At 62.8% G+C, this 27,267-nt stretch overlaps 6 protein-coding genes across 6 annotated transcripts; all 6 read left to right on the forward strand.

The window, feature by feature from the left end:
• Positions 1-1,163: 1,163 nt before the first annotated feature.
• On the forward strand, positions 1,164-2,123 carry LINJ_21_0970 (conserved hypothetical protein; the record flags this gene model as incomplete). The annotated part of the gene is made up of 1 exon (XM_001465478.1): positions 1,164-2,123. One exon carries the CDS (start codon positions 1,164-1,166, stop codon positions 2,121-2,123), a length of 960 nt encoding a protein of 319 aa, XP_001465515.1.
• Positions 2,124-2,995: 872 nt separating this feature from the next.
• Positions 2,996-3,631, forward strand: HGPRT (hypoxanthine-guanine phosphoribosyltransferase; the record flags this gene model as incomplete). The annotated part of the gene is made up of 1 exon (XM_003392399.1): positions 2,996-3,631. The coding sequence occupies one exon, from the start codon at positions 2,996-2,998 to the stop codon at positions 3,629-3,631; it is 636 nt and encodes a 211-aa protein (XP_003392447.1).
• A 2,179-nt stretch (positions 3,632-5,810) lies between these two features.
• Positions 5,811-6,536, forward strand: XRPT (xanthine phosphoribosyltransferase; the record flags this gene model as incomplete). The annotated part of the gene is made up of 1 exon (XM_003392400.1): positions 5,811-6,536. One exon carries the CDS (start codon positions 5,811-5,813, stop codon positions 6,534-6,536), a length of 726 nt encoding a protein of 241 aa, XP_003392448.1.
• A 2,444-nt stretch (positions 6,537-8,980) lies between these two features.
• On the forward strand, positions 8,981-15,994 carry LINJ_21_1000 (conserved hypothetical protein; the record flags this gene model as incomplete). The annotated part of the gene is made up of 1 exon (XM_001465360.2): positions 8,981-15,994. The coding sequence occupies one exon, from the start codon at positions 8,981-8,983 to the stop codon at positions 15,992-15,994; it is 7,014 nt and encodes a 2,337-aa protein (XP_001465397.2).
• Positions 15,995-16,768: 774 nt separating this feature from the next.
• Positions 16,769-17,659, forward strand: LINJ_21_1010 (conserved hypothetical protein; the record flags this gene model as incomplete). The annotated part of the gene is made up of 1 exon (XM_001465361.1): positions 16,769-17,659. One exon carries the CDS (start codon positions 16,769-16,771, stop codon positions 17,657-17,659), a length of 891 nt encoding a protein of 296 aa, XP_001465398.1.
• Positions 17,660-19,063: 1,404 nt separating this feature from the next.
• Positions 19,064-27,049, forward strand: LINJ_21_1020 (hypothetical protein; the record flags this gene model as incomplete). The annotated part of the gene is made up of 1 exon (XM_001465362.1): positions 19,064-27,049. One exon carries the CDS (start codon positions 19,064-19,066, stop codon positions 27,047-27,049), a length of 7,986 nt encoding a protein of 2,661 aa, XP_001465399.1.
• Between the last annotated feature and the right edge of the window lie 218 nt (positions 27,050-27,267).

Genomic DNA, 27,267 nt, shown 5'->3' on the forward strand with positions numbered 1-27,267 from the left:
CCCCTCCCCGATTGTGCGCCATGAAGTCAGTCGTCCTCCGTCGGGTCCGAAAACGATGCTTGATTTTACCTTAGCATTGGATGTGTCTCGGATCCACCACGCTGCGCCCGCACGCGGGTCGGCAGCTCATGCCACGTTTGCCCTCTTTCGGAAATGAAAACGTTTTCATGTTCTCTTCCCACCACCTATGCTGGCGACCGATGCCAATGTCTTCTGTGTTTCTGTGTTCACCCACGTCGTCCTCGTTGCTATCCCTCCTTCTCTGTCGCCCCGCATCGTTGTTCGTTGCGGGGCCTTGCCTGGTTTGCTGCCGCAACATCCCCGTGCGTTGGTTGTTGTTGCTAGCTTCCTCCCTCCCCTCGGTGGTGTGCTGCACAGTTCGAGCGATAGGAGGGGGAAGGCTGGAAGCGGGAGGAGGGGGACTTTAAGGCAGCAAGCATCTGTGCATGTGCGTGTGTGTGTGGGTGTGGCCCAGACAGGGAGGGCGACTGCCAGGAGAGCGCTGGAGAGAGAGAGGGACTGGCTGGGGATGCAGCAAGTGCTTCTTACTACCGCATTCGTAAAGGTTAAAAGGCTCCAACTGATGCTTCATCAAGAGGCAAGGGTGGCGGTGGTGGTGGGCCAGTGCTGGCCCCCTGCTCCTCCCCTCCGACCAACGCGGCGCTTGCGAGAAGGGCGAGAGGGAGAGGGGGAGGGAAAAATGGGGCGGGGACGCGAGCCACATCTTCAGCAGTGGAGGCCGCGGCGCCCGCCCTCCTCCCTTTCTCAGCGGCGCTATCTCCGCTGCTTCCAGCGCCACAACAACTACAAGCCGGAAAACAGTTACCCACACACGCACGTGCGTGTAGCTCGCGACCGGAGGATCACGCACCTGTGCCAGTCTCCGAGAGCCGAAAATGGACTGCCGCTGCTGCCGCGTCCACAACTTCTATTCCCGTTTCTCTACCCGCTTCTCTTCGATATGGCGCGTACCCGCACACAAACACACGCGCACACCAGTCGCGTGTGCCGCTGTTGCTGTCCATCCCTCAACGCGTGCGACTCGCAGCGGCTTGTACGGGCCCTGGATACGATCTCTTAGCGCCGCTTCTCCGTCTCTGAAACACCGACAACGAAGCTGGCGCACGGCTGCGAGGGCAACAACGAGAAAGAAAAACTGACGGATGATGCTCCGTCTCTCGCGCCGCCGTCTTGCCACGTCTATTGGCGGCTTCTCGTCCGCCGCCTTCACCGGAGACGACGGCGGCGCCTACGAGAGACGCAAGAGTGAGCAGGAGCGGCTGAAGCGCGATCATCAGCAGGAGGGCACGGGGGCGCAGGAACAGCAACCCCACAACGGTGGAGGTGATGCCCAGCACGCAGGCACACCTGTGTCCGCCTCGATGTCATCATCGTCCTTCTGGGAGGAGACGTGCTCCCCAAGTGGCTTTCACGGCACAAAGGGCAGCAGCAGTGGCAGCGGCAACGCTGCCTATGCTGCTGAAGCCAATGCGCCCCTTGCCCGACCGACGATCGACACCTACCGCGCCATGACAGACAGCGAGCTTGTCGAAACGCTGCGGACCCGCGACGAGCAGATTCGCCAACTGCGTGCTATCTACGAGAGCTTCCACTACGACGCGGACAGGCACTTTCGAAAAATGATCTTCGACTACCACGACAAGACGATGCAGCTGTCGCAGGTGCACGGACGCATGCAGCAGGCCTCGCTGCAGATCAACCGCGAGGCCCTTTCGAAGATGCGTGATCAGCAGGATATGATGACACGCGACAAGCGCATCATCTTCACCATCTGCACGCTATGGACGCTTATCTTCTGGGTGTGGGTGCGCCGTCACTATGTGAAGCGGCGTGAGCTGGAGTTGGAGCCGCTGGATGGGCGGGAGTGGGCGCAGATGAGCCCCTCCATCACCGGCGCTGGCAGCTACAACGAGAACGTTTTTGGCAGCAACAAACGCAATGCGCGTTTTACTGAGACGGCGTGGGAGCGTGAACTGCGCGAGCGCCGCGAGGCGCAAAACTTGCGAGAGCAGCAGGTCGCCCTTCTTCGGAACCAGATGGAGCTGCAGAAAGCCGTGGCAACACAGCGGGAGCAGCAGCAAGCGTGTGGTAGTGACTCTTGATGCATGCGAGAGGAGGAGGAGGGAGGGATGTGCATGACGATAGTGCGCGAGTACGTGAGGAGCTCTTTTTGTACATTTCTCACACGCCTCCGCCTCGTCTTATTTCTCCGTGGTCGATGTTACGGGCGGTCCTCTAGCTCTACCCCCCGCGGCCCTTCTCCAGCCGATGTGCGTGCGTCTGCCTGTGCGCGCATTACAGATCCGCAGCACGCGGGGCGAGAAGGAAAGAACAACAAGTGGAGGCAAGAGAGGCCACGAAGCGCACGCACGCGTGCGGGAAAGGATAGTTGTATCGATTGGGGCCCAGCGTCCCTCGCCCCGGCGGAGACGAAGGCCGAGGGAGGATGGAGGGGCGTCTCGATCTGCAGTATGACGCTGCACTCTCGTTTTTTTACGTCGCGCGTATTTTTCAGGATGCTTGGGCGCGTGTGCTCACTGCTGCGGTGCAGATGTGTGTAGCTTTTGCTTCCCTTCTCCTGACATTGCTCCATGCACACACACACACACACACACACACAGAAGACAGCTCACCGTATGGAGGCACTCGACGCGGTCCTGCTCTCACCATCTCCACGCCCTCTTTTCATCCGAATCTACATGGCTGCACATCACTGCTTCCTGCACGTGTGTCCACGTAATGCCACCTCATCCATCATCGTAATCGTCGCCCCTCCTGACTGGACAACGGAATTCACGTGTGCGTGCACCCATAAATATACATTTAAGTCCACATCACAGCGACTCAACGATCTTGCTCGATCCCTTCTCCCTCCCTTCTTCCCTCTCTGTGAATCCTCGCTTACTCTCATGTGTATGGAAGCAACCATTGTCCATCAGACCCCACCTCTCTTTTCCTTTACCTTCACTATCCCATGAGCAACTCGGCCAAGTCGCCCTCCGGCCCCGTCGGTGATGAGGGGCGGCGCAACTATCCGATGTCAGCCCACACCCTCGTCACACAGGAGCAGGTGTGGGCCGCCACGGCGAAGTGCGCAAAGAAGATTGCAGAGGACTACAGAAGCTTTAAATTGACGACCGACAACCCGCTCTACCTGCTGTGCGTGCTCAAGGGCAGCTTCATCTTCACGGCCGACCTTGCCCGCTTTCTCGCCGACGAGGGTGTCCCGGTGAAGGTGGAGTTTATTTGCGCGAGCTCGTACGGCACGGGCGTGGAGACGTCGGGCCAGGTGCGCATGCTCCTCGACGTGCGCGACTCCGTGGAGAATCGCCATATTCTGATTGTCGAGGACATCGTCGACAGCGCCATCACGCTGCAGTATCTGATGCGGTTCATGCTCGCCAAGAAGCCGGCCTCGCTCAAGACGGTGGTGCTGCTGGACAAGCCGTCGGGGCGAAAGGTGGAGGTGCTAGTCGACTACCCCGTCATCACGATCCCGCACGCGTTTGTGATTGGCTACGGCATGGACTACGCCGAGTCGTATCGCGAGCTGCGCGATATCTGCGTGCTCAAGAAGGAGTACTACGAGAAGCCGGAGAGCAAGGTGTAGCGGTGACGAGCTATACCGCTCGTGTCGGTGGGAACACCTGCCCGCCTCTCTCCTTCTCTATGCGCGCTCTCACAGAAACGCACACCGACATGCCAACAAGCGTGCTCGTGGGCGATGGAAGGGGTGAGACCGCCGTAGCGACTGCGGCTGCGTACACAAGTGGAGCCGACCATACCACGCGCGGCCTTTTTCTTTTCTTCGTTCTCTAACTTCTTCTTACCCCATTTCGTGGCCTCAGCGGTGTTGCCACGGATTAGAGAGGAGGATAGATGGCGAGCGAGCCTGCGAGTGGGCGAGTGCAGGTGCGGGCGGGAGGCTGTATACGATGCCGCGACGCAGCACATTAGCAGACCTTCTGCATGGGTCAGCACAAGGCAGGCGAAAGGCTGGGGTGGTGCTGTGGGGAGGGGCAGATGTGGCGCAGTGTCGTAAAGACTCGGGTGAGGGTGATGCTGAAGCGGGGCGACGAGTGAGGGGAACCGCGTATGCGGCGGCCATGACGCGCGTGTATGCGCCTGTTCATCCTGTCGCATCTGCGGCTCGACTGAGCTGCGTCGTGCTTTGCTCCTTCATGTGATAGTTCTCCCGGCCACCCCTGTTTACGTGCGTTCTTTGCTGTCCCGCCGCCACCACTGCCTCTTGTCCCTTGCAAGTCCCTGCCGGTGTATTGCCCTCCCCCTCCCTCCTCTGTTCTCGCAATACTCGATCCCACGTTATCGATATATATATACCTATATATATATTATATATATATATAGGTATATAACGCCCTCCACTCCCCATCCTGCCCACCGCTCCACCGGCGCCTCTCCTTCCTGCTCGAGATGTTGACCTTGTGAGTAACAGAGCATAACCGGAATATAAAAAAGAGAGAAGAGAGCCTCCCCTTCCTCCCCTCCACCCACACAGGATGCGCCCACGGGCCTCTGATGCCACTCATCACAGATGTGACGGTGGCGGCGGCTACTCTTTTTGCGGATGCGAACGCGTGATGTCGTGTAGGTGGTCAACACACCGGGAGGAGGTGCTTCATGCCTAACGAACCCTACACAAGAAAGCACACGTGTATGCGCGCACATGTGCTCATTATATTCTCTCACCGAAGACGACGCATTTAAAAACTTAAACACGATAACAGAGATGTTGATATCAGACAATCCTTGGCCATGTTCCTACATGCATGCGCGCACGTGTAGAGGCATGCCTCATGCGAATAGACCCCCCCTCCTTTCCACCGCGGAAACGAGGAAGGGGTGGGGTGTGGATGGGAGGGGCCAGAGGAGATACTCTCCCTTCAAGCGCCGGCGACGATCTTCCTGTCCCTCACTCCCCCTCTTTGCTTGTGTGTGTGTACACGTGCACACAAGCGTATGCATGCATGTACGTGCAGCACGGGTTGCTGTGTCTCTGCTGCCTTCCCTCTTTTCCTGTTCCTGCCTCGCTGGCGATCTCGCCTTCTTGCCTGTGTTTATGCACATATTCTCGTGCCGAGAACACGCACGCACGCACAAGGTGGCGCTGGTACGAGCGCACAACACTCAGGCAGTCACGCACTGCCTTACGCAGAGCCAACGACGGGAGAAGACAGCGGAGAGTTGCGCCGATGGGAGGGACTGTAGAACCTGCAGAATGGACTCATGACAGGACGGCGCTTGCAGATGGGTGCGGGCGTGCCGTCTGTTCCAAAATGTGCTACCCCCTCGATGCAGGATAGAGGACCTCCCGCTCTACCTCTCTCTGTAGCTCGCCCGGTTCCTCGAACCGCACGAGGCACACATGCTGAAGGGTGGTGAAGTGGCCTCTCCCTACTTTCTCCTCCTCTTTTCTCCTCATGGCGCGGCGCTGCTTCATGAGCGACTTGGGCGCTTGTGCTTTTTTTATACACGGCCGGCACACACACACACACACACACACACACACACACACTAATCAACACGCATGAACACCTGCACACATTCTCGGGCACCGATCCGCCCATCAGGAAGAGGCCCCCTCCCCTCCCCCGCTCCAAGGGAAAGACGCATAAGAGAAATAAAGGAGTCTTGCTCACTCTGCGTTCACCACACTCGCAGGCAACCACCGCGCGCGCACCGCACCGCACCGCACCGCTCACGCTCTGTACGGCTGAAACTGCTGCACAGCACACGCGCACGCAACGGAGCGATAGATAACTACATCAATGCTACCAACCCACAGTTGTAAAGGTTTCGTGGATGCCCAGGGCAGGGTCTTCGTGGATGGCCGCGAGTACCCCATGGCGTCTGGCATTGTCGCCACGGAAGACGTAATCCAGACGAACATCAAGGCCATGGCGCACACAATTGCGAAGGACTACAAGTCGCTCAGCCACCGCGACGCTCGTCTGTCACCCAGCACGGCGGAGACCGCAGAGGCGGCAGAGGCGGCGGAGGCGCCGATCAGCTACGACAACCCGCTCATCATCATCTCCGTGCTCAAGGGCAGCTACATCTTCACATCCGACTTCATCCGCTACCTCGGCGACTGCGGCCTGCCGCACGTTGTCGACTTTGTGCGGTTGGCCTCGTACAACTCGGGTACAAAGAGCACCGGCCAGATCTCGATGCTGGCGGGTCTCAGATTCGAGAATCTACGCGGCAAGCACGTACTGATCGTCGAGGATGTGTGCGACTCTGGGCGCACGCTGCGCTTCCTGCGCGATTACATCATGGAGAAGTTCCAGCCCAAGAGCATCAAGACGCTCGTGATGGTGAACAAAGAGCAGGCGGCCCGCAAGGTGGACTTCGATCCGGAGTACTTCTGCCTTGCCGGCCCAAACAAGTACATTGTCGGATACGGGTTCGAGGTGAACGATCGCTACCGTGACTTGCGTCACATCCTCATCCTGCGGGACGGGGAGGCCACCCGTTACCCTGCCAAGCTCTGAGCTCGACGTCACACCACCGGAGTGGAGGGAAATGTGGAGGCGGCTGAGTGTGCCGGAGTAAGAGAAGTAAGGGAGCCTGCGGAGAAGACGCTTGTGCACGTGTGTATGCCCCCAAATCTTCGCGAGGTGTGTAGTTTCTGCTGCGGCTAGGACGGCGCTCGACGCAAGCTGGACCACAGAGGGGGAGGCACCAGTAGGGAAGAAGCGCACTGCTAGCCACAGCCACGCACACGCACACGCGAGGGGGGTGGGTGGGGTGGATGCGTTTAGCAGGCTAATGCGCTCACAAAACGTAAAAAAGGCATTATTCTATGCTTATTGGCTTTGGTTTTGCTTTCTTCGATCGTCGACGACGTGCGCGCTTCTATTCGCTTCCCCTCTTCATTTTCTGTCGTATTCATGCTGTTCGACGTGGGCACTATGGAGCTGGTCGATCAGCAGACAGAGGTCAGGGAGGGTGGAGGGGGGACGAGGGACAAGGCTGGAGGGAGCTAGCGCGCGAGAGGCCAGAGAGGTGATTGAGTGGTTCTCGAGTGCGCCTCCGTGCTCACAGGCCTACACCTGGTGAAGTGTTCAGTGCTTCTTGCGTGGGCAGCGAGCGCGCTGCTGCTCTTTTCTTGCACCTTCACCTCGCCACTCTCCCTCTTCACGAATTCGCTGACGCGTAGTGGTTAACGCCGTCTTTCTACGCCACCTCCCCCCTCCTCCGCCTCTCTCATGTGAAAATGACCGACCGTAACGGTGCTGACATCTCCGTGTGAGCACTCCTCTTCCTGTTTTGCCTTTCCTCCCCTTCTTACCTATCTTTCTACACACGCATGCGCGTGTGAGTGTGTCTCCCAGTCGTCTTGCGCCCTCCTTTCTGTTTTGTTTACGCATCCCCCTAACCCCATGCCGGAAGTTGATCTGGCAGTGGGGATGCTCTTTTCCGTGCTCGTTGACCTACCATATCTCTGTGGGCGCCCCTCTCCTCCACTGGCATTCCCATACTCTCCACCTCTGGCGCGCTACCCTCCTCCCTTCGCCAGGTCGTCTACTTCCTTTTGCATCCGATGTTTATCCTTCGCTGTTACGTTCTGGAAGAGAGGGGAGGGGAGGGGGCCGCGGCGGCGCCTTGCCCGACTTCTCCCTGTGGTCTGGTGAACACGCACTCTTCTCCGGCGCTCTCGTTGACTACCTTGAATGAGATCCGTACACACTCACACGCACATCCACACAGGAAATAAAGCACGGAGGCACACCAGTGCGTGTGCGTGTGGGAACACCGTACACTCGTCTGTCGTTCTCCCGCCCCGCCAGTGAACGCACTGACGGAGCGACGAAGGCGTGCATGACGAACATAAAGAAAAGAGGCGTGCCACGAGGGGTGTTCACACAGAGGCATTCATCACGTACATCAACGGAAAGGACGCAGTGGATCTTGGCTTTCGCTCGCGACAACGGAGGCCATGGAAGCCCCCAACCCCCTCCTTCCGTGGGTATATCCTACACACGTCTTGCTCTTGTCGTTGACATGCTGCCGACCACACGCGTATGCCCAAGCGAAAGCCAAAGCCAGCGAGAGAGAGATGCCGCGGGAGCTCGATGCTCGTCGCCTCCGCCGACCCCATTCTCTCCCCCACCGCCTCTTCCCCAGCGTCGCTGCCACGTGTGCCTGCACCGTGGGTGTCAAACCGAGGTGGGACGAGAGCACAAGAGAGGGGGCGACACACGTAAAGCGCCCGGCGCCACGACAGGCGCAGGTGACGCTCACATGCGGTGCATCTCTCTTCCCTCCCCCTTTGCTCAAGCTCGTTGCGTTTCCCTTTTCTGCCTCCGGCTCTCTTCTAGTGTTGATGCCCCCCCCCCCCCCTCGTAATCCCGTCCCTCTCTCCACGTTATCCCTCCATCTCTTTGCTATCCCGGTGTGACTATCGTGCGGGAGCGCACCGCAGACCCCCAAAGAAAGGGCCCACAAGACGGAAGCGTGAACGCAGTAGCCTTTGCGCAAGTACGCGCTCCTTTCTGCCCTCACCGCCACCCCCCACTTCAACTCCATCCGGGAGTGCATCTGGGGTCTCGACGACGACGGAGGAGGAGGAGGGGGCAGGTGACCTCACCACCTCTCTTCCCGTCTTTCCCCAGCGCAAACAGCGCACGCAAACACATAACAGAAACGTGCGCGCAGTCGCGCCCTCTTCCCGTCTTTTCTTTTTTTTATTTTCTTTCATTGTTGTCGTCTAGACGTGGGACGTCCTCTCATTGTCTCCTCTGCCTTCGTGTGCCTCGGGTGGTCGTGCCGCCTTCAGCGCTCGCGCCTCATTTTTTTTTTTGATGCATTGTGCCTTCTTTCCGCTCAACCGGGGGGCGTGGCGTGTGTGGGTCGTTGGCGACGTTACGCGTTGCTGACTGCTTCTTTTCCTCCCTTGCGTTCTGCGTCTTCGTCACAATCTACTGCAGCCTGCATGATGAACGACCTGCCTCGCTGGCCGCGGTACCGGCCGATCCGCGTGATCGGCCAGGGCGGCTTCGGCACGGTGTACCTCTGCGTGGACACGGAGCCTACCAGCACCATGTATGAGCAGGAGGTGGCTGTCAAGGCCGTCTCGCTCGGCGCCCTTTCCGATGAGGAGGTGCTCATGGTCATGTCAGAGGTGTCGCTGCTAAAGAATGTTGGCCACCCGAACATCATCACCTACTACGACTCGTTCCTGTACGATGATGACGAGTCGGCGCTGTCACGGAAGGGAGGCGCCACGCTTGTTCCACAGGCTGATGGCGACGACATCGCTGCAGCTGGGGCAGGCTTTCGATCGCAGTGGCTCTGTCTTGTGACGGAGTACATGGACGGCGGCGACCTTGCCGCCCTGCTGCGGCAGTACAGCGGTCAAGAACTGAACAGCACCAAAGATGTATGCGAGGCCACCAGTTTGAGTACAGTGGGCACGGCCGCCGCAGCGCGCAAGCGGGGCCGGCCTTCAGCTGCTGTAACAGAAGACGCCGCTGCAGGGGCCGATCAAGGGGAGGTGAGTGAGGGAGACTGGGTAAGCCGCAGTCGACTACACCGCCAGCGCCTCGCAACAACTCTCCGCGCTGTACCGCGCCCACCAATGTCGACGTTTCCCACGACAGTGACGAAGGCGACCGTGATGCGGTGGGATGGCCTCGACGCCTCCGTCGACCAGACGTGGATGTCTGACGCCTCCGCGGCGGCGATGCCGACCACCCCGCTCGGAGCCACCGACGCCGAGGCCGCAGATGGGGCGGCTTGCGGCAGTCGCAATGGCATCCAAATGCCCACTGCGGCTGCCAGCAATGCCGCCGTTGGCTCTGCTGCCACGGGCGCGCCGCACCTCACCAACGTAAGCGTCAAGAACACGGTTGCCGCTGCCGGCCTCGCCTCCGAGCCGCTCGAGCCCCAGCTCCCGCCTCCGCCGAATCAACTCTGGGTCGAGTCCTTTCTAATCACGGATATCGCGAAACAGTGCCTCGACGCCTTGGCGTACCTGCATGCCTTGTGCATCGTCCACCGCGACATCAAGCCGTCCAATATTTACCTCTCGAAGCGCGACGGCACCGTAAAGATTGGCGACTTCGGCGTGTCGAAGCTGCTCCAGCCCGCAGAGCCCTTCACGATGACGTTTGTGGGCACCCCGTTTTACCTCTGCCCTGAACTCTGCATGGGCGACCCCTACTCCTTCGGTGCCGATATCTGGGCTTTGGGTGTGGTCCTGTACGAGCTCTACTGCCTGAAACTTCCCTTCACCTCCGACAACGTTCTGGCGCAGATCTACGTCATCACGGAAGGCGTATATGACACTGCCGCGCTGGGCACGCCACACGCCTTCGCAGAGTCCCAGCAGGCCGTGCTGGAGACGCTCTACGGACCCTCCTTTCTCCATTCTGAGCGCCTGCTGCACTCCCTTGTGGTGAGCATGGTTGATAAAATGCTTCAGGTTGATCCGGCAGAGCGGCCCTCAGCCGAGGAGTTGCTAACGGGTGTGTTCGGCGCCGGCAGCACGTCACGGTGCGGCTCGAGCGCAGGTCTTCCGCTTGCCCCGGTGGCGCCGACGCCGGTGCACCGCCCCCTGTCCACCTGTGCGCTAGCCCATGACTCCGTCTCCACTCCTCCGCAGCGTGGTCCATCATCATTCGCTGTCAAGCCTGAGGGAGTAGCGGCGACCACGCCGCAAGCGCCGTCCAATCGTTTAGGCCCTTCAGCAAGTGAGCAGCACGCACGGTGGGCCGGCAGCCTCGTCGCCGCTGCATCCAGTACGCTTCAGCAGGAGCAAGGGGCATCTCGTGTTTCCCTCACAGCTCCCGGGAGTCGCCGCAGCCGCGAGAGGAGAGACGACGTGGTCGATGACTTCACCGGCGCGCACGCCCCTCTCGCCGTCCGCGTGAAGACGTCTGTGGGGGACATACTGCAGGGCATGCCGTCCGCGCAGCGTGAGCGTCTCGGCAACCGTGCAGCGGCAGAGGAGAGGGATGAAAAGGAGGAGGTCTCGCGGGCCATGCTGCCTGTGGCATCGCCAAAGCCGACGCCCTCTTCGGCGCTCTTTCATTCTACCGTGAAGGCCGGCGTGGGAAGCGACAGCGCCAACCGACAAGCCGCGCTCTCGCCGAGCCTTGCAGGACGAGAACGGGCAGAGGTGGCCGCGTTGCCCGAGAAGCGCAGAGGCAGTACCGTGGGTGCTGAGCCGCCGTCGCTCGAGCTTGCTGAGCACACGGCTCTGCAGCTTCTCCCTGCGGCGCCGTTCCCGCTGGAGCTGCTCTACGGCGGCCTCGTCAACATCGGTGACTCTGCCGTGAACAGCACAGGCGCGACTGGAGAGCAGCGTACCGTCGACGACAAGGCATCGGTGAGTACCCCGCTAGGGGCGCAGGCCACGCAGCAAGCATCACCACTATCATCTATGTTGCCAGCTGACAGGCCACCTGCTGTGCGCACCCACTGCGACGATGACGATGCGCTGGACCACCCCATCGGTGCGCAGACGCGCAGCGAGTTCATGGCGCTGATGGAGAACATTCCGTGGCTCAAGAACGCCGAAGTCTTCTCCTCCATTCCGCTCTCCGCCGGCTGTGACAACGTCATGCTGGTTGAGCGAGCGAATCGCAGCTCCGTGTCTGCAAGCGGCGCCGACGGTGCTCTGAGCTCTGCCACCGACAACACAGCAGCAGGCGGCTCCGAGGAGAGGGCAGAGGGTGCTGCGCCGGCGTCGAAGGGTTCGCGCACTGCGCCGCACCAGCGGCAGTCGCAGCTGCCGTCGCCGTTGCGGTCACCGCACAGCCCGGCAACTGGAACGGAAGACATGCAGATGTCCTCGAATCCCCTGCTGCCCGTATGCCGCGCCGGGGTCGTATCTCCCACGGCCCCCCGCATCGAGGTGAAAACGATCAGCGGGACGACCATCACTATGGGAGGCAGCCGCCGCCCTCCTAGCTCGCGGTCTCCGTTTCAGCGAGGCTCCGCCGGAGCAGCGGAGATGGCCGACGCAGAGAGCACACAGTCAGTGTCGCAGCGCCGCGTCTCAGGCGGGCTCACTGCTGCGAGTCGACAGCCGCCGTGCATCCCAGCTGCCCCGCTCCGCCAACGTGTGTCGGTGACTGCCTTGCCCACGACGGTACTGACGAGCACGCCGAAGCCGCCAGCCTCGCGGCCGGACGAGCCGCAGATGACACAGGATGCCAGTGGTCCTGCGTGTCCGTCGCCGTCGCTGCAACCGAGGGGGGACGCGGACAGGCAGCCGACAGCGGTCACGGTGGCAAGCAAGGGTGCTTCTGCCTCGCACCCGCGGCTGTTCTCATCCTCCGGTCTTGAGCCCACAGTGGGCAATGCCGCCAGTGAGGCGCGGCTGCGCCCCTTTAGCGCTGCCCAAATGCGTGCTACAGCGATAGCATCGGCGAGCGGGGCCGCTCCACCCACCCCCAAGGCGCACTCTCCCGGTCACTGCGAGGGCTATTCCACCACTGAGCTGGAGGCCCTCCTGCAGGCGAAGCTGCTAACACACTATCAGCGGCGGCAGCGGCAGCTGGGCGCGCAGCGGACGCAGCACGCAGCACAGGAGGCTGCGAAGGCCGCAGCCCGCGCAAAGCTGAAGGCGCTGTATGATGAGGTCTTCGTTTCTCGACTCGACCCGGCGTCGTCGGACGCGGCCTACACCGCTCCGTACCACTCCGGCGGCACCATAGACGGCCCTTCAGAGGTGCCGGATGAGTTTGTCGCCCGCACCGACAAGCGCTCGAGGGCTGCGAGTGACTCAGGCGACAGCGGAGCTCACTTCCCGGGCGATGACGCCGTGGCAGCACCAGTCGCACGCGCAGCGACGCAGCTACCCGCGCTGGAGGCGGACGCTTGGGCAAAGGGCGCCCCTGTGGCGGTGCACTTAACGAAGGAAGCGGCGTCCCCGTCGCCTCCGTCGGCCCCGTCGCCTCCGTCGGCCCCGTCGCCTCCGTCGGCCCCGTCGCCTCCGTCGGCCCCGTCCTCTCATGGCTCGCCGCTGCCTTTTTCCGTCGACGCGACGGCGCGACAGGCCGAGACGGAGGAGTCGGTGCTGCGAGCTCTCTCCGCTGTCTACTCTCGTCCTGTTGAAATACCAGCGACGACTGTGCCCGGTACTGGGACGCTCATGGACGATGGCGATTACGGCAAGGACTGGCTAGCAGCCACCCCCGCGGTGCGTCGTATCCGCGAGGCCGCGTCGCTGGCGGTCGCCGTGGAGCATCAGTGCGCTGCCTTTCGCCGTGGCAAGGAACCTGCAAGGTTGTGCGTCGCTCCGCCGTGGCGGCCACCGCACGACTCACGTGACGTGCCGGGTCTCTGGGAGACGTCCTCAGCGGAGGAGGAGGCAGATGTGTCGGCACGTGGCCGGCTGGGGTGCCCCGCGCCAGCAAGTGTGCGGGAAGAAGTACGGTGGCGTTGGAGTGCTCCGCCTTCTGACCTGGATGACACGGCAGGGACGACGTCCGAGGACGAAGAGAGGGGGGCGTTGCTGTCGAGCACCGCTTCCTCATCAGCTGTGCCTTCGATATCCACGTCGCCGTCGTCGTCGTCATCGGCGTTGTTGGCGTCGACGTCGGGAGCCAATATGCTTGATGCACCTGGGCAAACTTCAAAGACGCCCTCCATTACCGCGGCACCAGAAGCGGATGTGCAGCAGCGCTTACAAAGTCGGAAACTCGTGCCTAGCGGGGGCGAGCTGGGCGGTGGTGTGATTGGCTCGCGGCGTAGCCCTGCCGATGCCCATGCTGGGGGGCCGCGTCCATCTTCGCTGCTGGGATCGCCCATGTATCTGGAGCTCGACAGCGTTGACGGTGGCATCAGAGGTGGACACACACGCGACGACGGCATCCACGGGGTGTCTTTGAGTATGTCGAGTCTGGCGGACGCGTCGGCGAAGGCGACAGCGGCGGCGGGTCACGAAAAAGACGAGACGGACTCGGCCTCTGCAAGCTCATCCTCGACTACATCGACTATATCCTCTACGTCATCGGCATCGCACTCCTCTGCCAGTCACAGCTCCCGTGCTTTGAGTCACCCGCACCGCAGCAAGGACGAGGCGCGGCATGACGTGAGCAGCAGCTCACACGATGATGGCAGCAGCGCCCAAAACAGCAGCAGCGGCAGCAGCTCAGACGATGCGCCATCCTCGGCATCGCAGACGGCATCTTTTTCATTTCACAGCTTTGGTGGCGCCGCATCCTCGACGGACGCTAACGACGACGATGCGGAACCCTGCGCGGCAACGAAGAGGGCGGACAGCGACGGCGACGAGGACATGTCGTACACGTATACGGTGCAGCTGGACGCGGTGACGGGGCGGCGCCACTTCGAATACGTGTGCCCCGTGACAGTGGAGGTGGTGGGCGCTTTGCCAGGCGGTTGCCGCGTCGTGTCGGCAGTAGCGGCCTTGCGCGCTCTGGACTTCGCCAAGGCGGCGCCCTTGTCCGCGATGCAGGTGCCCCCTAGCGAGCACTGCAGCATGAAACAAGGCAGTGATGGGCTGGCGGCGCGGGTGCTAACGGCGGAGGCGCCGACGGATTTGTCCGCGACGCCGAGCCCGCACGAGGGCGGCGACGATACGGCAGCCGCCAATGGCGGCATCAGCAGCTGCCCCGGCCAAGACAAGACATTCCTGTTTGACGGAGAGTACCACACCATGTGGCAGGAGGACGGTGGCTTCGGCGCTGCCGCTGCCTCGCCACCAACGCCGTCTGCCCCTGCTCCATCCTCGTCGCTGTCGTCGTTGCCGCCGGACGCCGGAGCGACGGTGGGCTTCACGGCTGTACCAGGAAAGCAGCAGGGACATGTACCGGCAGCGAACGGCATGGCACCACCCGAAGGGTCCCAATCGGCACGAGAGGCTACTCTTCACTCGGCACTCCCTTCGACCACCAACTGGCAGCCCGATGCGACCGCGCGAGTCGCAGCTGCATCGTCGAGCTGCGTCGAGGACGGCAACAACGATGGCAACGGTGCCACTGCACACCTTCGCGGGCGCGCGGCCTCACTGCACTTGAGCGGAGAAACACTCGCGAGGGTGGCGGCGCCTCTTCGCCCTTCGCACGTGGCGCTAGGGGCGCTTTCCGAGGAAACTATGGCGAAGGCACACGCGCCGCTGACTCACCCCTCCTTAGCGGATTCCGACCCCACTAAAGTGAACACAGAGATGCTGCCCGCCTCCAAGAGCGCCTCGAGCAACGCTGATGGAAACCAAGCGATGGGTTTCCTGTGCGACCGAGCTTGCACACAGGGCCAGACAGCGGTGACCCCCGCGCAGGAGATCGCCGCGGTTATGGAGACGACGTGGTGGATGCGGGTACCTTCAAGTCCCTCAGCTTCATCTCAGGGGCTGGGGACGTCGCAACAGCAGCACCAACTCACGGGATCGCCCCAGTACATCCATCTTCCTCTGTCGCTCGCTCTCCGGCCGCTGCGGCAACGCACCCGTTTCGTCGGACTTCTGTGGCGTCTGTGGGTGTCTCTGAAGGTCAGTGAGCCGGCGCTGAGTCGGGTGCTTCTTCATCGTCGCGGCGGCGCGCCGTCACCTTCTCCGGGTTGCACGTTTGCCGAGGCTTTCGGAGACTGGGTTACAGGCACCACACCTGCTCGCGATACGGACACGGGTGAATGTACTGAGGTGGATGTCTCACAGCAGTCCTCGAGCGAGACGAGCACTAGCCTCCGCCTCGGCCGCACCATCACAACCACCGCGACGACGGAGGCTTCCAGCAACAGCGACACGGCGGCTGATTCGCAGGTGTTGCCGGCGTCAGGTTCTCTTACGGCGCCTTCGCGTCCCTCGCCGCTCAAGTGGGGGCTGTACTACGTGGAGGCGCGCACCTGGTGCGCTGTGCAACTGCGCACCGACGCGGACTGGGCTGTAGTGCGGCGCAAGATATCCGAGATGGGTACAATGCTGCCGTTTGTGCGCCTGTACCTGCTGCTCGAGGAGGCGGAGCCAGCCTCAGAGTAGGCGGCGCCGTTGAGATAAGGCGGGCGGGGGGACCATCGCCGATGCCCCTCCACACTTCCTCATTTTCCGGATCTACACATGCTGCCTGTTCATATGTTTGCGTGTCTTCGCCAATGTGTTTTTACTCACCACAGCCCTTCCGGTTGTGATGCAGAAGGGTAGGTCAGCAGGGATGCAGGCCTCTCCCTCTGTCTCTGTTTTTCTGTGGGCGCAGATGGCCGCACGCCGCGATCACAACCGACGGACTTCGCCCCCCCCCCTTCCTCCGTTTTTCGTATTGTCTGCGGGTGTGTGACGCCAGCGCACGTCTTCTCTTCGTTGTCGATATCTCGTTCTCTGCATCGACGTTCGCTGCCCACCTTCGGTTTAGTGGCCATGCATGTATGTGTGCCCCCCTCCCCGCCCACTCGTCCCTTCTCTGCCTTCTTCCACCCCCACTCCACCTTCTCACCTGTGGCGTGCGCACTTCTCTCGTCAATCTCCTGCTCTCCTTTCTTCCCTCTCTCTCTTTCCGTGTCGTCATGCGATCCTGCAACGCCCCACGTCATTTGTGCCGGCCTCGTGTGTGCGTGCTCTCGCGCCGCACGCCAATGCCTCGTTTTTCACCGTATTATACCATCACACCGGACCCACGTATCAGCAGAGCTTCATTGTCGATGGGCCCTCTTCTGCCCTCTTCCTCATCCTCTTCATCCCCTCTGTGCACAACACACGCACGCGCCGAGACACCACACCGTCTTCCCCCGTTGGTTCATCGTACAGTTGAACAGGTTTATGTGGGCATCGTCGGGATCATCGGCCCCGGCGGCACCGGAGGTGAGCGCCCGCACGTACGCGGCCGCGTCGCCATCGCCATCGCTGTCCGCATCCTCTTCAGCGATCGTGGCGTCCCCGCAGTGGCGGCTGATCTCGACCATCTCGCAGAAGGCTTCTCGCCAACTCGCCAAGTACCCAGCGCAGTACATCTACGCCTCTGCAGCGGCGGCGCTCGCGCTCACCGTCACCACCACTCTTCTAGCGCGTCACCTCGTACACCGCGGCGAGGACCGCGTGAGGGATGGGCGCCAGATCTCTGCCGCATCGGTGCCGCCACATGGCGCGGCAACCGGCAGCGGCTGTGCGGCAGACAAGTTAGGGTGTGTGGAGGGGACGAAGACTGCCCCAGCGCGGCGTGGGGCTGTGGACGGTGACGACGACATCGAGTTTGCCAACCCGGCCGAGAGCGCCTTCTTCTCCTACGTGCGCCGAGCCAAAAAGCAAAAGGAGGCGCCCCTCTTGGCCGCACTCACCTACCTCGAGACAGCTGTCGCAGAGCTGGTGGAGGTGCGGCGGAGGCATGCTCATGACGACAGCTTCGTTGGGGATGAGGGCTGTGAGGGCGGTGAAGGGTGCAATCATAATTCGAGCGATGCCCAAGTCAGCAACATCGATAGTGGCGGAAACCGCAATGATGTCGGTGACAGTGGCGCCGTGGCTGAGGCGCAGGCAAAGGTGCACCGTCTCGCCGTTGCCGCGGATGAGCTCCTAACGCAGTGGATCTGCAGCCTGGATGGCGTGCCGGTGCGCCAGAGTGAAGTGCTCAAGCAGCGACGAAAAGCGCTGGTACAGGAGGCAGCTGCCCTGACGCGGCGTATCTCGCCGCATCTTCCGGATATCAGGATGTAGGCCCCGCTCTCCTGTTTTCTCTCGGCTCGACACCCTTGCGTGCTGCCAGCGAGGGCGGGAAGGGCATCAGGCACTGCGCTGAGCCACCAAGCCGTGCTAAAGTAGATACCGCCAACATGTGTGCATGACCAGAATGTGAGAGACAGTGACGGGAGCGGGTGCAGGAGGATTGCGTCGCTGGTGTGAATGCTGCCTGCACGCGCATGTGTACGCGTCTGTGTAGCGTTGGCGTGCAGGAGAGATGCTTTGCGTGAGGTGGCCAAGCCACCAGATGCAGAGAGATACGCTGCGCGCCGCAACGCGGAACACACACCCGCAAACTTCGACACGCACAGGTGTGCGTTTGGCGCTGGCTGCATATCGACACGTTTTCGCTTTTCAGTCACGGCCGAATAGGCCGAGACACATTGCATGCGAAAGGAAGCGGCGTGCCGTGATGGCGGTGGCTCTTTTCCTTTCGATCGCTCACCCCCCCCCCCCACACCCTCGATCCTCCCCTTCTCACCACCACCACCACATGTGACCACCCAAGACGTGTGCTCAAGCAACAAACATGACCCTCGGTGCATGGCCGACAGCTGGAGGCTGGGATCGCGGGAGTGGGGATGGGGAGATTGCGAGGAGGAAAGAATGCGAGAGAGGCACACAGATCAGAGGAGCGCATGAGGACGTATGTCCCCCTCTCCCCCGTGCCGCTGCCGCCTTTTGCTGCGTTGACCGGCCCCTTTTCATGTTCGTCGCGCTGCGGGTACGGATGTGATCACGCAGATGCGGCGACGTTGGCATGACACAGGCACATGCACACACATACACACACACACCTGCCTGTTCTCCTCCTTCTCCCCCTCTTTTCTTCCCTCGACGTCTTCCAGCGCGTGTAAAGCGACGCCCACATGCACGCGTGGGCCTGCGCGTGTCTACAGCTCTGTCTCTTCAGTCCCTCCTCTGCCATCTCTGCGACTCTCTTCCACGCACGTGTGCGTGAGAGTGTGTGCGTGTGTGCGTGTGTGCGTGTGTGCAATGCGCAGCGCATCTAAGCCATTGCCCGTGATACGGACCGCGATACGCACCCGAACTCGAGGCAGAAGAACGAAGCAAGTAAGATTCCGGCGTGGACGTGTGCTCAGTCAGTTGACATCTCCATCGCTCCCTCGGCGGCACCCACCCAATCCACCCACAGAAGCAGATATACACAGAGCTTTCCTGCGATAGAATCTGCCTCTTCCCTTAGCACACACACACACACACGGGGAGGGGCAGAGAAAGCGAAGAGCACATTGGCGAGGCTGTCCCCCCCCCCCGCTGACGGACTTGTAGTGGCACACCGTTGTCCTTTCTCCGCGTGCCCATACTTCTCTTGCCTCTCTTTTTCCACATTTGCGCTAAGGCCGACGCCGCTTGCTCATGGGGAACAGCAGCAGCAGGCGCAGCAGCAGCAGCAGCAGCGGCAGCGGCAGCTCGCTGTCGCACACCGCCGTCGGTGGCAGCAGCAGCCGCCAGCGCAGTCGCGATTCACAGGTGAGGGGGAGGCCGGCCTTGAGGTCTCTATCCTCGGGTAAAAACGTATCGGCCGTAACTAGTGCTACTGCGACGAGTTCTCGCGTCGCGGCTTCTTCCCTCTTGACAGGTAGTGGTTTACGAACGCGCAAGCAGCACAGAGACGCCGCGGCAGGGGCCATGACGACGTCGGCCGCGACGCAGGACAATAACCTCGTCAGCCCCGTCTCTTCAATTCACCGGCACGGGTTGCTCTCTCTCTCATCGCTTCCGACCAAGAGCCTCGTGCCTTCGCCGGCGCGTGCGACTGCGGCTGCCGTCACGGCGTCTCAGCACTCCGTAGGCGAAAGAGGACACCCACTAAGAGACTCGCGAGGAAGAGAAAGGCCATGTGATGCAGAGTTGTCGCCGCAGCAGCGCCACCACCAGCAGCAGAACAATGACTTCGACTTGGCTGTGATCGACGCCTCAAACTCTTGTCAAGCTCACGGAGGCGACGAAAACGCCAACGGTGGCGCTGCTCGGAGCGGCTCGGCTGTGAGTGTGCATCGCGCACGCTCATCTTCGACGCTACAGGCGGCGACCGATTCTGCGGTACCACTGCCGCTCAGAACTCTGCTGATTCTGGAAGATGCCCACCCCGCCGCCACCAAGGTAAGCACGGCGCCTACTCCAGCCGGCGGCCACACGCGAGGGACCGTGTCCATGAGGCGCGGGGGCGACACAGAGGTCGACATGAACGAGCACAACACTGACTCCTCGCAAGTCTGCCGCGCCATTTCGCCGTCAACTTTGAACCCGAAGGGTAGGGTGCCGCTTGAGTCTCCGGCCTTCTCATGCCCGCCGTCGACGGCGGCGCCACCGCTGCCTGTGGGCCGGGCAGCCCGTTCCACCAACGCGCCATGCCATCCGTCGACGACAACGACGAGCACCGCCACGCCTCAGCGGCCAGACGAGCCTCTCGACTTGGGCGTCAAGGGTGCCGTTGACCGCGGCAGCGGCAACAGTAAATCTGGCCTAAAGTCCAAGACTGAGGGCGCAGGCGACGGCCGCAGTGGAGGCGGAGGCGGCGGCTTCTGGCGTAGGCAGTCACACAATCTCTTATTTCGCAAGCTCCTCTCTCGGCCTGGCTCTCGTGCAGAGCGGTCGTCGTTGCCCTCCCGCCCCAAGGCGGGCGAAGACGGAGGCAGCGCCCGAGGCACCAAAGCAGAGCTCACTGCTGGGAAAGGTTCGCTCTGCCGCAGAGACGTCGAGGCAAAGACTGTGTACAAGCGCACCTCGCCTGCGCAGCGTGCCCATGACGTGCCGTCGACTGCGCCTGCAGCTCTGGCCACGCAACCAAGATCTTCAGCATCGTCGCCCTTCCCCGCCGTCGCCGCGGCGGCGACAGCAACTGGGCTTGCTGTGTCGAGGCCACCGACCTCTTCGATGACGGCGCAGAGGGTTTCCGCGTTTCAGCCCTCGGATGCCGCGGGGCATTCAGTCGGGCGTACAACGGTCGCCCCGACGGTGGACGATGCGCGCAGCCCCGCGAGTGACTCGAAGAGCCCTCGCGGTGCTGAAGACGTGTCGGGGCCGAGGCCGAGCGGGAAGGAGTGCGGCGAAGCCCTGCCGCGAGGTCTTCCAGTTTCCATAGAAACACCACACTTTCTCCAGCTGGTACCAGGAGAACAAGCGGGGCACCAGGGCAGCGAGGAGAGCGACTCGACGACGCCGACGGACACCAACTCGGCACCGATTCTGCCGCCACCGACGACGGCTTCTTTCGCGGAAGCGGTGTGGGGCACACGACGAGCCGCCGCGCCAGCAACCCCTGCGACGGCCACCGACAACACAAGCCTCTTCTCTGACGACGACCACGATAATGGCCAAGACAGCAACTGTGTCACCGCCGCCGCATCGCCGTCGGTATACTACTCGTTTCACCAGCAGCCGCGGCAACTGAAGGCTCCCGGCGTCCCTGGTGCCGGCTTATCATCCACCACTACTGTGACGGACACGACGGCGCGAGTATCGCCACGGTCGCCTTTCGTCTCACCTCTCACAGCCGTCGTAGCGGCAGAGAGCGGCGGTTCAGCTGCCGCGGCGGCGTTTCCGTCTTCGGCAGCCACGACTGATGCGTGCTTGAGAGGCCGCCGGTCGGTGAGTCAATCTGTTATCATCGCGGCGTGGAATCGAATGGGCGCCCGCACAGGCGCCCCTGTAAGTGGCGTTGGCGCGGGCGGAGGCCATCACGGCGGGGTTGAGAGTCCCGAGCCATCGGCAGAGGCGCTGCAGATGTCGTTTGCGCTGAGAAAGTCACTTGCCGTTGCCGGCGATAGCATTGGTGGCGGTGATGAGCTGGCAACCTCCGCAGTACCTGCGAGCAGGGACACTCAGCTCGCTCGGGTGCCGACTGGTGCGGCGGCTGAGGTGGCGACAGGCAAAGCATCGTTTTTCCGCCACCAGTGCACCGTCGCTGGCCATCAGGAAGCAGGCAGCCGCGGCTCTTCACGCCGCTCTTGGGCCAGCGTCGCTTCCATACTGCCGATTCGGCGCCGCTCCGTCGTAACACGTCAGCGGGAACCACCTGCGCTTTTTTCTCCTTCGCCGGAGAACAGCGAGCCCAGCGATGCCGTGCCACAGCCGTTCTCTGCCCTCGGTCAGCTCTCCATCCGTGAAGGCGCACCCGCGGCGGGCCATCCTGCATCACCGCCCGCGCCCACTAAGGCTGCGAATGACATCGCTCATAGTTGGGTGGCAGCACCACCGCAGGAGCTACATCGGCCGCCAAGGGCACGAATAAAGTACAAGAAGGAGGCTCCCTCCGCGGACAGGGCACTGCCTCTCATGCGTGAGCCCCCTGCCAGCTTGCGCACATCCACCGCGACTTCAACCGCCATCGCGACGCAGTGGCCGTCGTCACAGGAGAGTCGGGGGAGCGACACCAGCCTGTCGACTACGCAGTCGCTACAGGCGGGCATCCTTGTCCCGGTAAACGGCGAGGATAGAAGTGGCGGGGGCTTGGTGGAGGAGCGGGAGCGTCTGTCGGTGCGCCGCATGACGGCATACGACGAGGAAATGGGGTCCGCAACAGCTACGACCGTCGACGCGGATGAGGAGGATCGAGCTAACGAGGAAGGTGACGCGGCGGAGAGGCAGGCCGCACCACGAAGTCCTCAGTCGCTCCCTCAGCACCAACTCCAGCGGCAGCCGATCGAGGAGCACCCGCACCGGGCATCCGCCCCTGGGTTCACAACAACGCACACTACCGTGGCTGCCAACAGTGCTGCGCCTGGCCTGCTGTTGGCTCATGACAACGACCAGCAGCACTACTCTCCGCCGCACTGCATGTGGAGCGGCACCTTCTTCGCACCGAGCACGTGCGGGGCAGCTGCGTGTGGTGCCATTTTATGGGTGCACAGCAGCCCTTCCTCGCCGCGATCGTACAGCACAAGCGACTCGCGTCTGGAGGTGGCGAGAGGCGCACAGGATGTAGAGGACGAGGAGGACAGCATCGACGAGGTCGGCCTAAGGCGCGCGCGAGATGGCGAGGATGCGCGCTGTCGATTACACAGGTCTGGGGACGAACATGCGAAGCACTTCGTCGGGCTCGATGCCAGCCCCTTCAACCGAAACTACTCGTCTCCTTCAGTATTCGCTTATCGAAGCGACTCCACCGGCTTCAACGCCATGACGGCCGCTACTCGCGGCGGCGGCGGGGCAAAGCGGGCGGCTCTGGTGCGCAGCAGCAGCCACCAGCTGCTGTCTCGGCGCTCGCAGTCAGAGCCGACGCGCAATACATCGCTTTTGTCCTCGACGGCGCGGGCTATGCCGCGGTGGAGAGAGCGGTTGACGCCGACGCCGCAGCCGACCTCGCTGCTTTCTTCGAGTACCGCGCGAGATGACGTCGACGGCACCGCCAGTGGTCTCCTGTCTGCCCCGCGGGGTCGGCGAGGACTGACCTCGCAGGGAGCGCCTCCACTTGCACACCAGCCAAGTGCGCATCTCCATCCACCGCCGCCTCCGACCTCGGCGTTGCCGTCGCACGTGCCACAATATCTTCGGCGCGAGATCTCTGGCAGCCTGGGTAGCGTGCGGTGGCAGGAGGTGAGTCTGCACGCCAGTGGTGGGCGAGCCTCGCCGAACTTCGGCTTTGCCGGAAGCAGCCGAGTCAACGACGACACGCCGCCGCACTACGATGCTCTGGACGACGACGACGAGGATAGCGCCGAGGACGGCGGTGACGATGGGGCGCAGCGGCGCCAAGGCTGCCCGGTCAGTGGCGCGGTCGGCGAAGACACCGGAGACGACGGTGATGACACCTTTCTCTGCTTGGAGAGCAGCGAGGCGCCGACGTGGGGCATGGCGACGTTGCGGACATGGCATCGCGACGACGCCGAAGACGACGATGAGGATGGCCGCGACGAGGAGGAGGACAAAGACGATACCAGTGAAAACGGCGCAGGGAGCTGCGGCAGCGGTGAAGCTCGCAGTGGCGGCAGGCATTGCTTGCGGTTGCCGCAGCGTCACCGCTGGCGCCGATCCGTGACTCCGCCTTCGGCGAGCACGCAGCTACCCACGCAGCAGCCGCAGGAGTCGTGCAACGTTGGCCGTGCGTCTCGCGAGTTTGATCCCTCGACGCCGTCCGAGCAGGGCATCCCGCCGTCTCGCACCGGCACGCGGACCTTCGCTGACGCCATCGTCCGCCTCCCACAGACTCGCTATGAGCCGCCGATGCCGTCGAATAGAAACACCTTCACAGCCTTCGTGCACTTGTCGGACATCTCCTCCTCGCAGCTGCTCGCCACAGCAGCGGCGACGTTTCAGTGCGGGTTCGATGCGCACCTCCGCGGTGTATCATCAGGGGTGCACGGTGATGAGGCGGCGGCGGCGACGTCGGAGGATGGCGGTTACGCTGTTCACCGAGCGGGGCCCCACGTGCACACGCCAGCCATCGCCGACACGCTCATCCTGAACGGCTACGCCTTCCAGGAGGCGCACCTCGCCGCCGGCTCTGGTGTCGGGGCAGACGTTGTGGATGCGGCGGGCGGCGCGCTGCCTATTAGCCCGCTCAACTCTTCCTTGGGCACCGCCCCGACGGACCACATCTCGCGAGTCGACACACCTGTGCTGGTGGCAGTCCACGGCGCCGTGGCCAGGCGAACCCCGCTAAGCGAAGAGGCCGAAGCGGCGAGCGCGAGGTCTGAGTCGCCCGACGCGCTCTCCTGCGTTACACCGCCCAAGTTGAGAAGCGTCACAAAGGCGCCGCGGGGGCTGAATCACGCTGCTGCCGCCGTCGCCGCGGCGGCGGTCGGCTTGGATGGGAGCAGTGGTGGCTTTGATGGTGACAACGATGCAGGCAGCGACGACCTGTCAGTGCCAGCGGCGCAGCCGGGAGCCACGTCGCCGCGAACATCGTGGAGCCTAGAGTCGATGAGAGCCGGTGGCGCCCCCGTGTCTGAGGGGGAGCGACATGCGTTGTCGGACGAGGAGAGGCCGTGGCTTGACGCCTTTGGACACTCGACACCTTTGCTCCACAGCGTGGCCGGCGCGGTGGTCGCGGTGGAAGCTCCCGCCACTGTGGACAGTCGCTTACAGCACTCGGCTCCGCTTTCCACATCTCAGTCGCTGCCGTGGTGGAATCGCCACCGCCACACCACCCGATCGGAGGGCAGTGACACCATGGACTTCAGCCAGCGTGGGGGCGAGAGCGGCAACGGCGGTGGCGGGCACTCGCCCTACAGCTCAGTCTCCGTCAACAGTGCTCTTGTTGTTGTGCCGGGTGGCCGCGCCGCGTCTCTGGCATCTCCGGCAACCCCCACCGGCTCCGTGGCCATCACCGGGCCGCCTCTGGGTCACACATTGCATCCAGGCGGCGGCGCCGTGGCGTCGGTTTCGTTCTGGATGAGTGGTTGCAGGCTGCGACGTGAGGCGCAGTATCCCACGGCACCTACAAATGGTTGCCGCTCGAGTGCCTTCAGCAGCAGCAGCGGCGGCACCAACAGCAACGGGGGAGATGCAGCCCACAGTGGTGCTGCTGGCGCTGCATTACGTCATAATCCGAATGACGAGGTGCTCGTCATGCAGGGGCGCTCATGCGACGCGGGCGACAGCAGCAGCGAGAAGAGGGTGGCGGGGGAGGCAGGCATCGAAGCCGGCGCGGCACCTGTGGCGAAGCACACCAGCCACGACCACGACGGCGACAACGCCGGCCTGAGCGATGCTTGTATGCAGACACGGAAGCGGCATCCGTGGATGCCTGTCTTCCCCAGCTCTTCTCGCAGCGCGAAGACGGCATTGGCAGCCGGAACGGCGTGCGCCGAGTTCGACAGCAAAGGCATGCTTGCCATGACGGCGCCGACCCACGCGATGGCCACCATCACAGTGGTGCCGCCCACGCTGTCCTTTATAGAGGAGGCGGAGGTGCAATCCACATGTAATGCATCGCCACTCGCTCTCGCCATTGCCGCCACATCCGGTGGACCGTATCGTGGCGAAGGAGAGCCGACACCCGACAAGGAGGCGCTGGACGACGGAGTTGACGGTGACGAGAGATCGGGCGTGGACGTTCTCATCCCTCTGCCGCTTGGCGTACAGGCACATCACAGCCGCAGAGTCAGCAGCGTTAGCAACACCATCGCAGCTCCCACGAACACCGCTGTGACCGCTGCGCTGGACGGTTTGGGGGAGACTGAGACGTATGCTCGCACCTGCATCGAGGAGAGCGCCGCTGACGCGCGGGATGCGGGGGTGTCGGTGCGGGATACGCTCCAGACGCAGCACGGGCAGCCGCCCCTGCAGCAGCAGTGCTCGCCCACCACGGCCCCGTTTGCGCTGCCCTCTGCCCTGCCTGGAATGGGCATGGTGGAGAGCGGGGCTTCTCACGCCATTGAAGGCTTTGCCGCGGGAGCCGGCCGGGACTCTGGCAGCTGCGGCGGCAGCGGTACCACCGGTGTTGCAGTCAGCGGTAGAAATGTGGCTTCCATGCCGACTGCCCTTAGGGCCGCGACCTCCCTCGCTGCCTTGACCTCGCGGGAGTCCTGCGACAGCTTGGTGCCGTCGTCGCAGACGTCTGAGCTCGCGCTTATGCCGCGGCGCAGCGGCGACGCGGCGGACGGCAACGGCGGCACTGGCACTGGCCCGGGCCCCCTTCTCATAGATGAGCGCGTCTCTGGTGTGGCGGCGGCTGGCTCGAGCGCAGTCACCGGTGCACACGCTGCGGAGGACGGAGACGTTCATGACGGACGTGTTGCCGCCCACACAGACCCGGGCTTAGAGGCGGAGCACGAGTTGCCGCACTCACCACTCGCCACGAAGCTCATAGGCTCCGACTTGATGGCAGAGCCTCATGCCACATCGCACCGCAGTGTCGACATCCGCTCCGCGGGTTTAGCTGTAGGAGTGGACCAGCGCGATACCAGCCTTGGCGAGCAGATACCCCTCACAGTGCCACAAAATTCGCCTGAGCCATCCCAGCCGACAGCGTCTTGCACAGTGGGCCCTCCAGGGTCACCAGACCACGTGCTTGCCCGCTCGCCGCTGCTCCTGGGCGAAGAGGCTTCTGTAGACACGCGCGCAGCAAGTCGAGCCCAGACGCGCCCCGACCATCACTACGGGCTGGTAGTGTCACCCTCGCCGCATCACGAAGGCTCGACTCCACGTGTGCGCGCCCAGTCGCGCTCACAGCGCCAGCACCGCGGCCCCAGTGTCGGTCAGGTTGTGTGCCGTTGGTGTGGAGAACCGTATACAAACACAGATGTATGCCTTGCCGCGCGGCGACCACACAGCGTGCTCCGCGAGGAGCGGCGCATAGAGAAGGCGGCGAAGCGCACGGCACAGACGCTCTTGCGCGAGGGCCGAGTCACGGAGGCGGTGGCGCTGCTGAAGAGCGCTGGTGTATACGTGCAATGAGCGAGGCTTCCACGGCGCGCACCACGGCGCTTCACGGAGCTTCACGGCGCTCTCCCCCTCTCTCTCTATCTCCGCGTGTCACTCACGTCTCATCTCCGTCGACGTTGTCGCGGCCTTCTTTTGGTGTCTTTCACTTGCTTGCAACCCTGCTCGCTCTGTTCTCATACTCCTGTATCGCTGGTCATCGCGCGCCACTTCGCCGCTCGCTAAGTCTCCGT

This window comes from Leishmania infantum, chromosome 21, assembly GCF_000002875.2.
Source record: "Leishmania infantum JPCM5 genome chromosome 21".
NCBI classification, from domain to species: domain Eukaryota; phylum Euglenozoa; class Kinetoplastea; order Trypanosomatida; family Trypanosomatidae; genus Leishmania; species Leishmania infantum.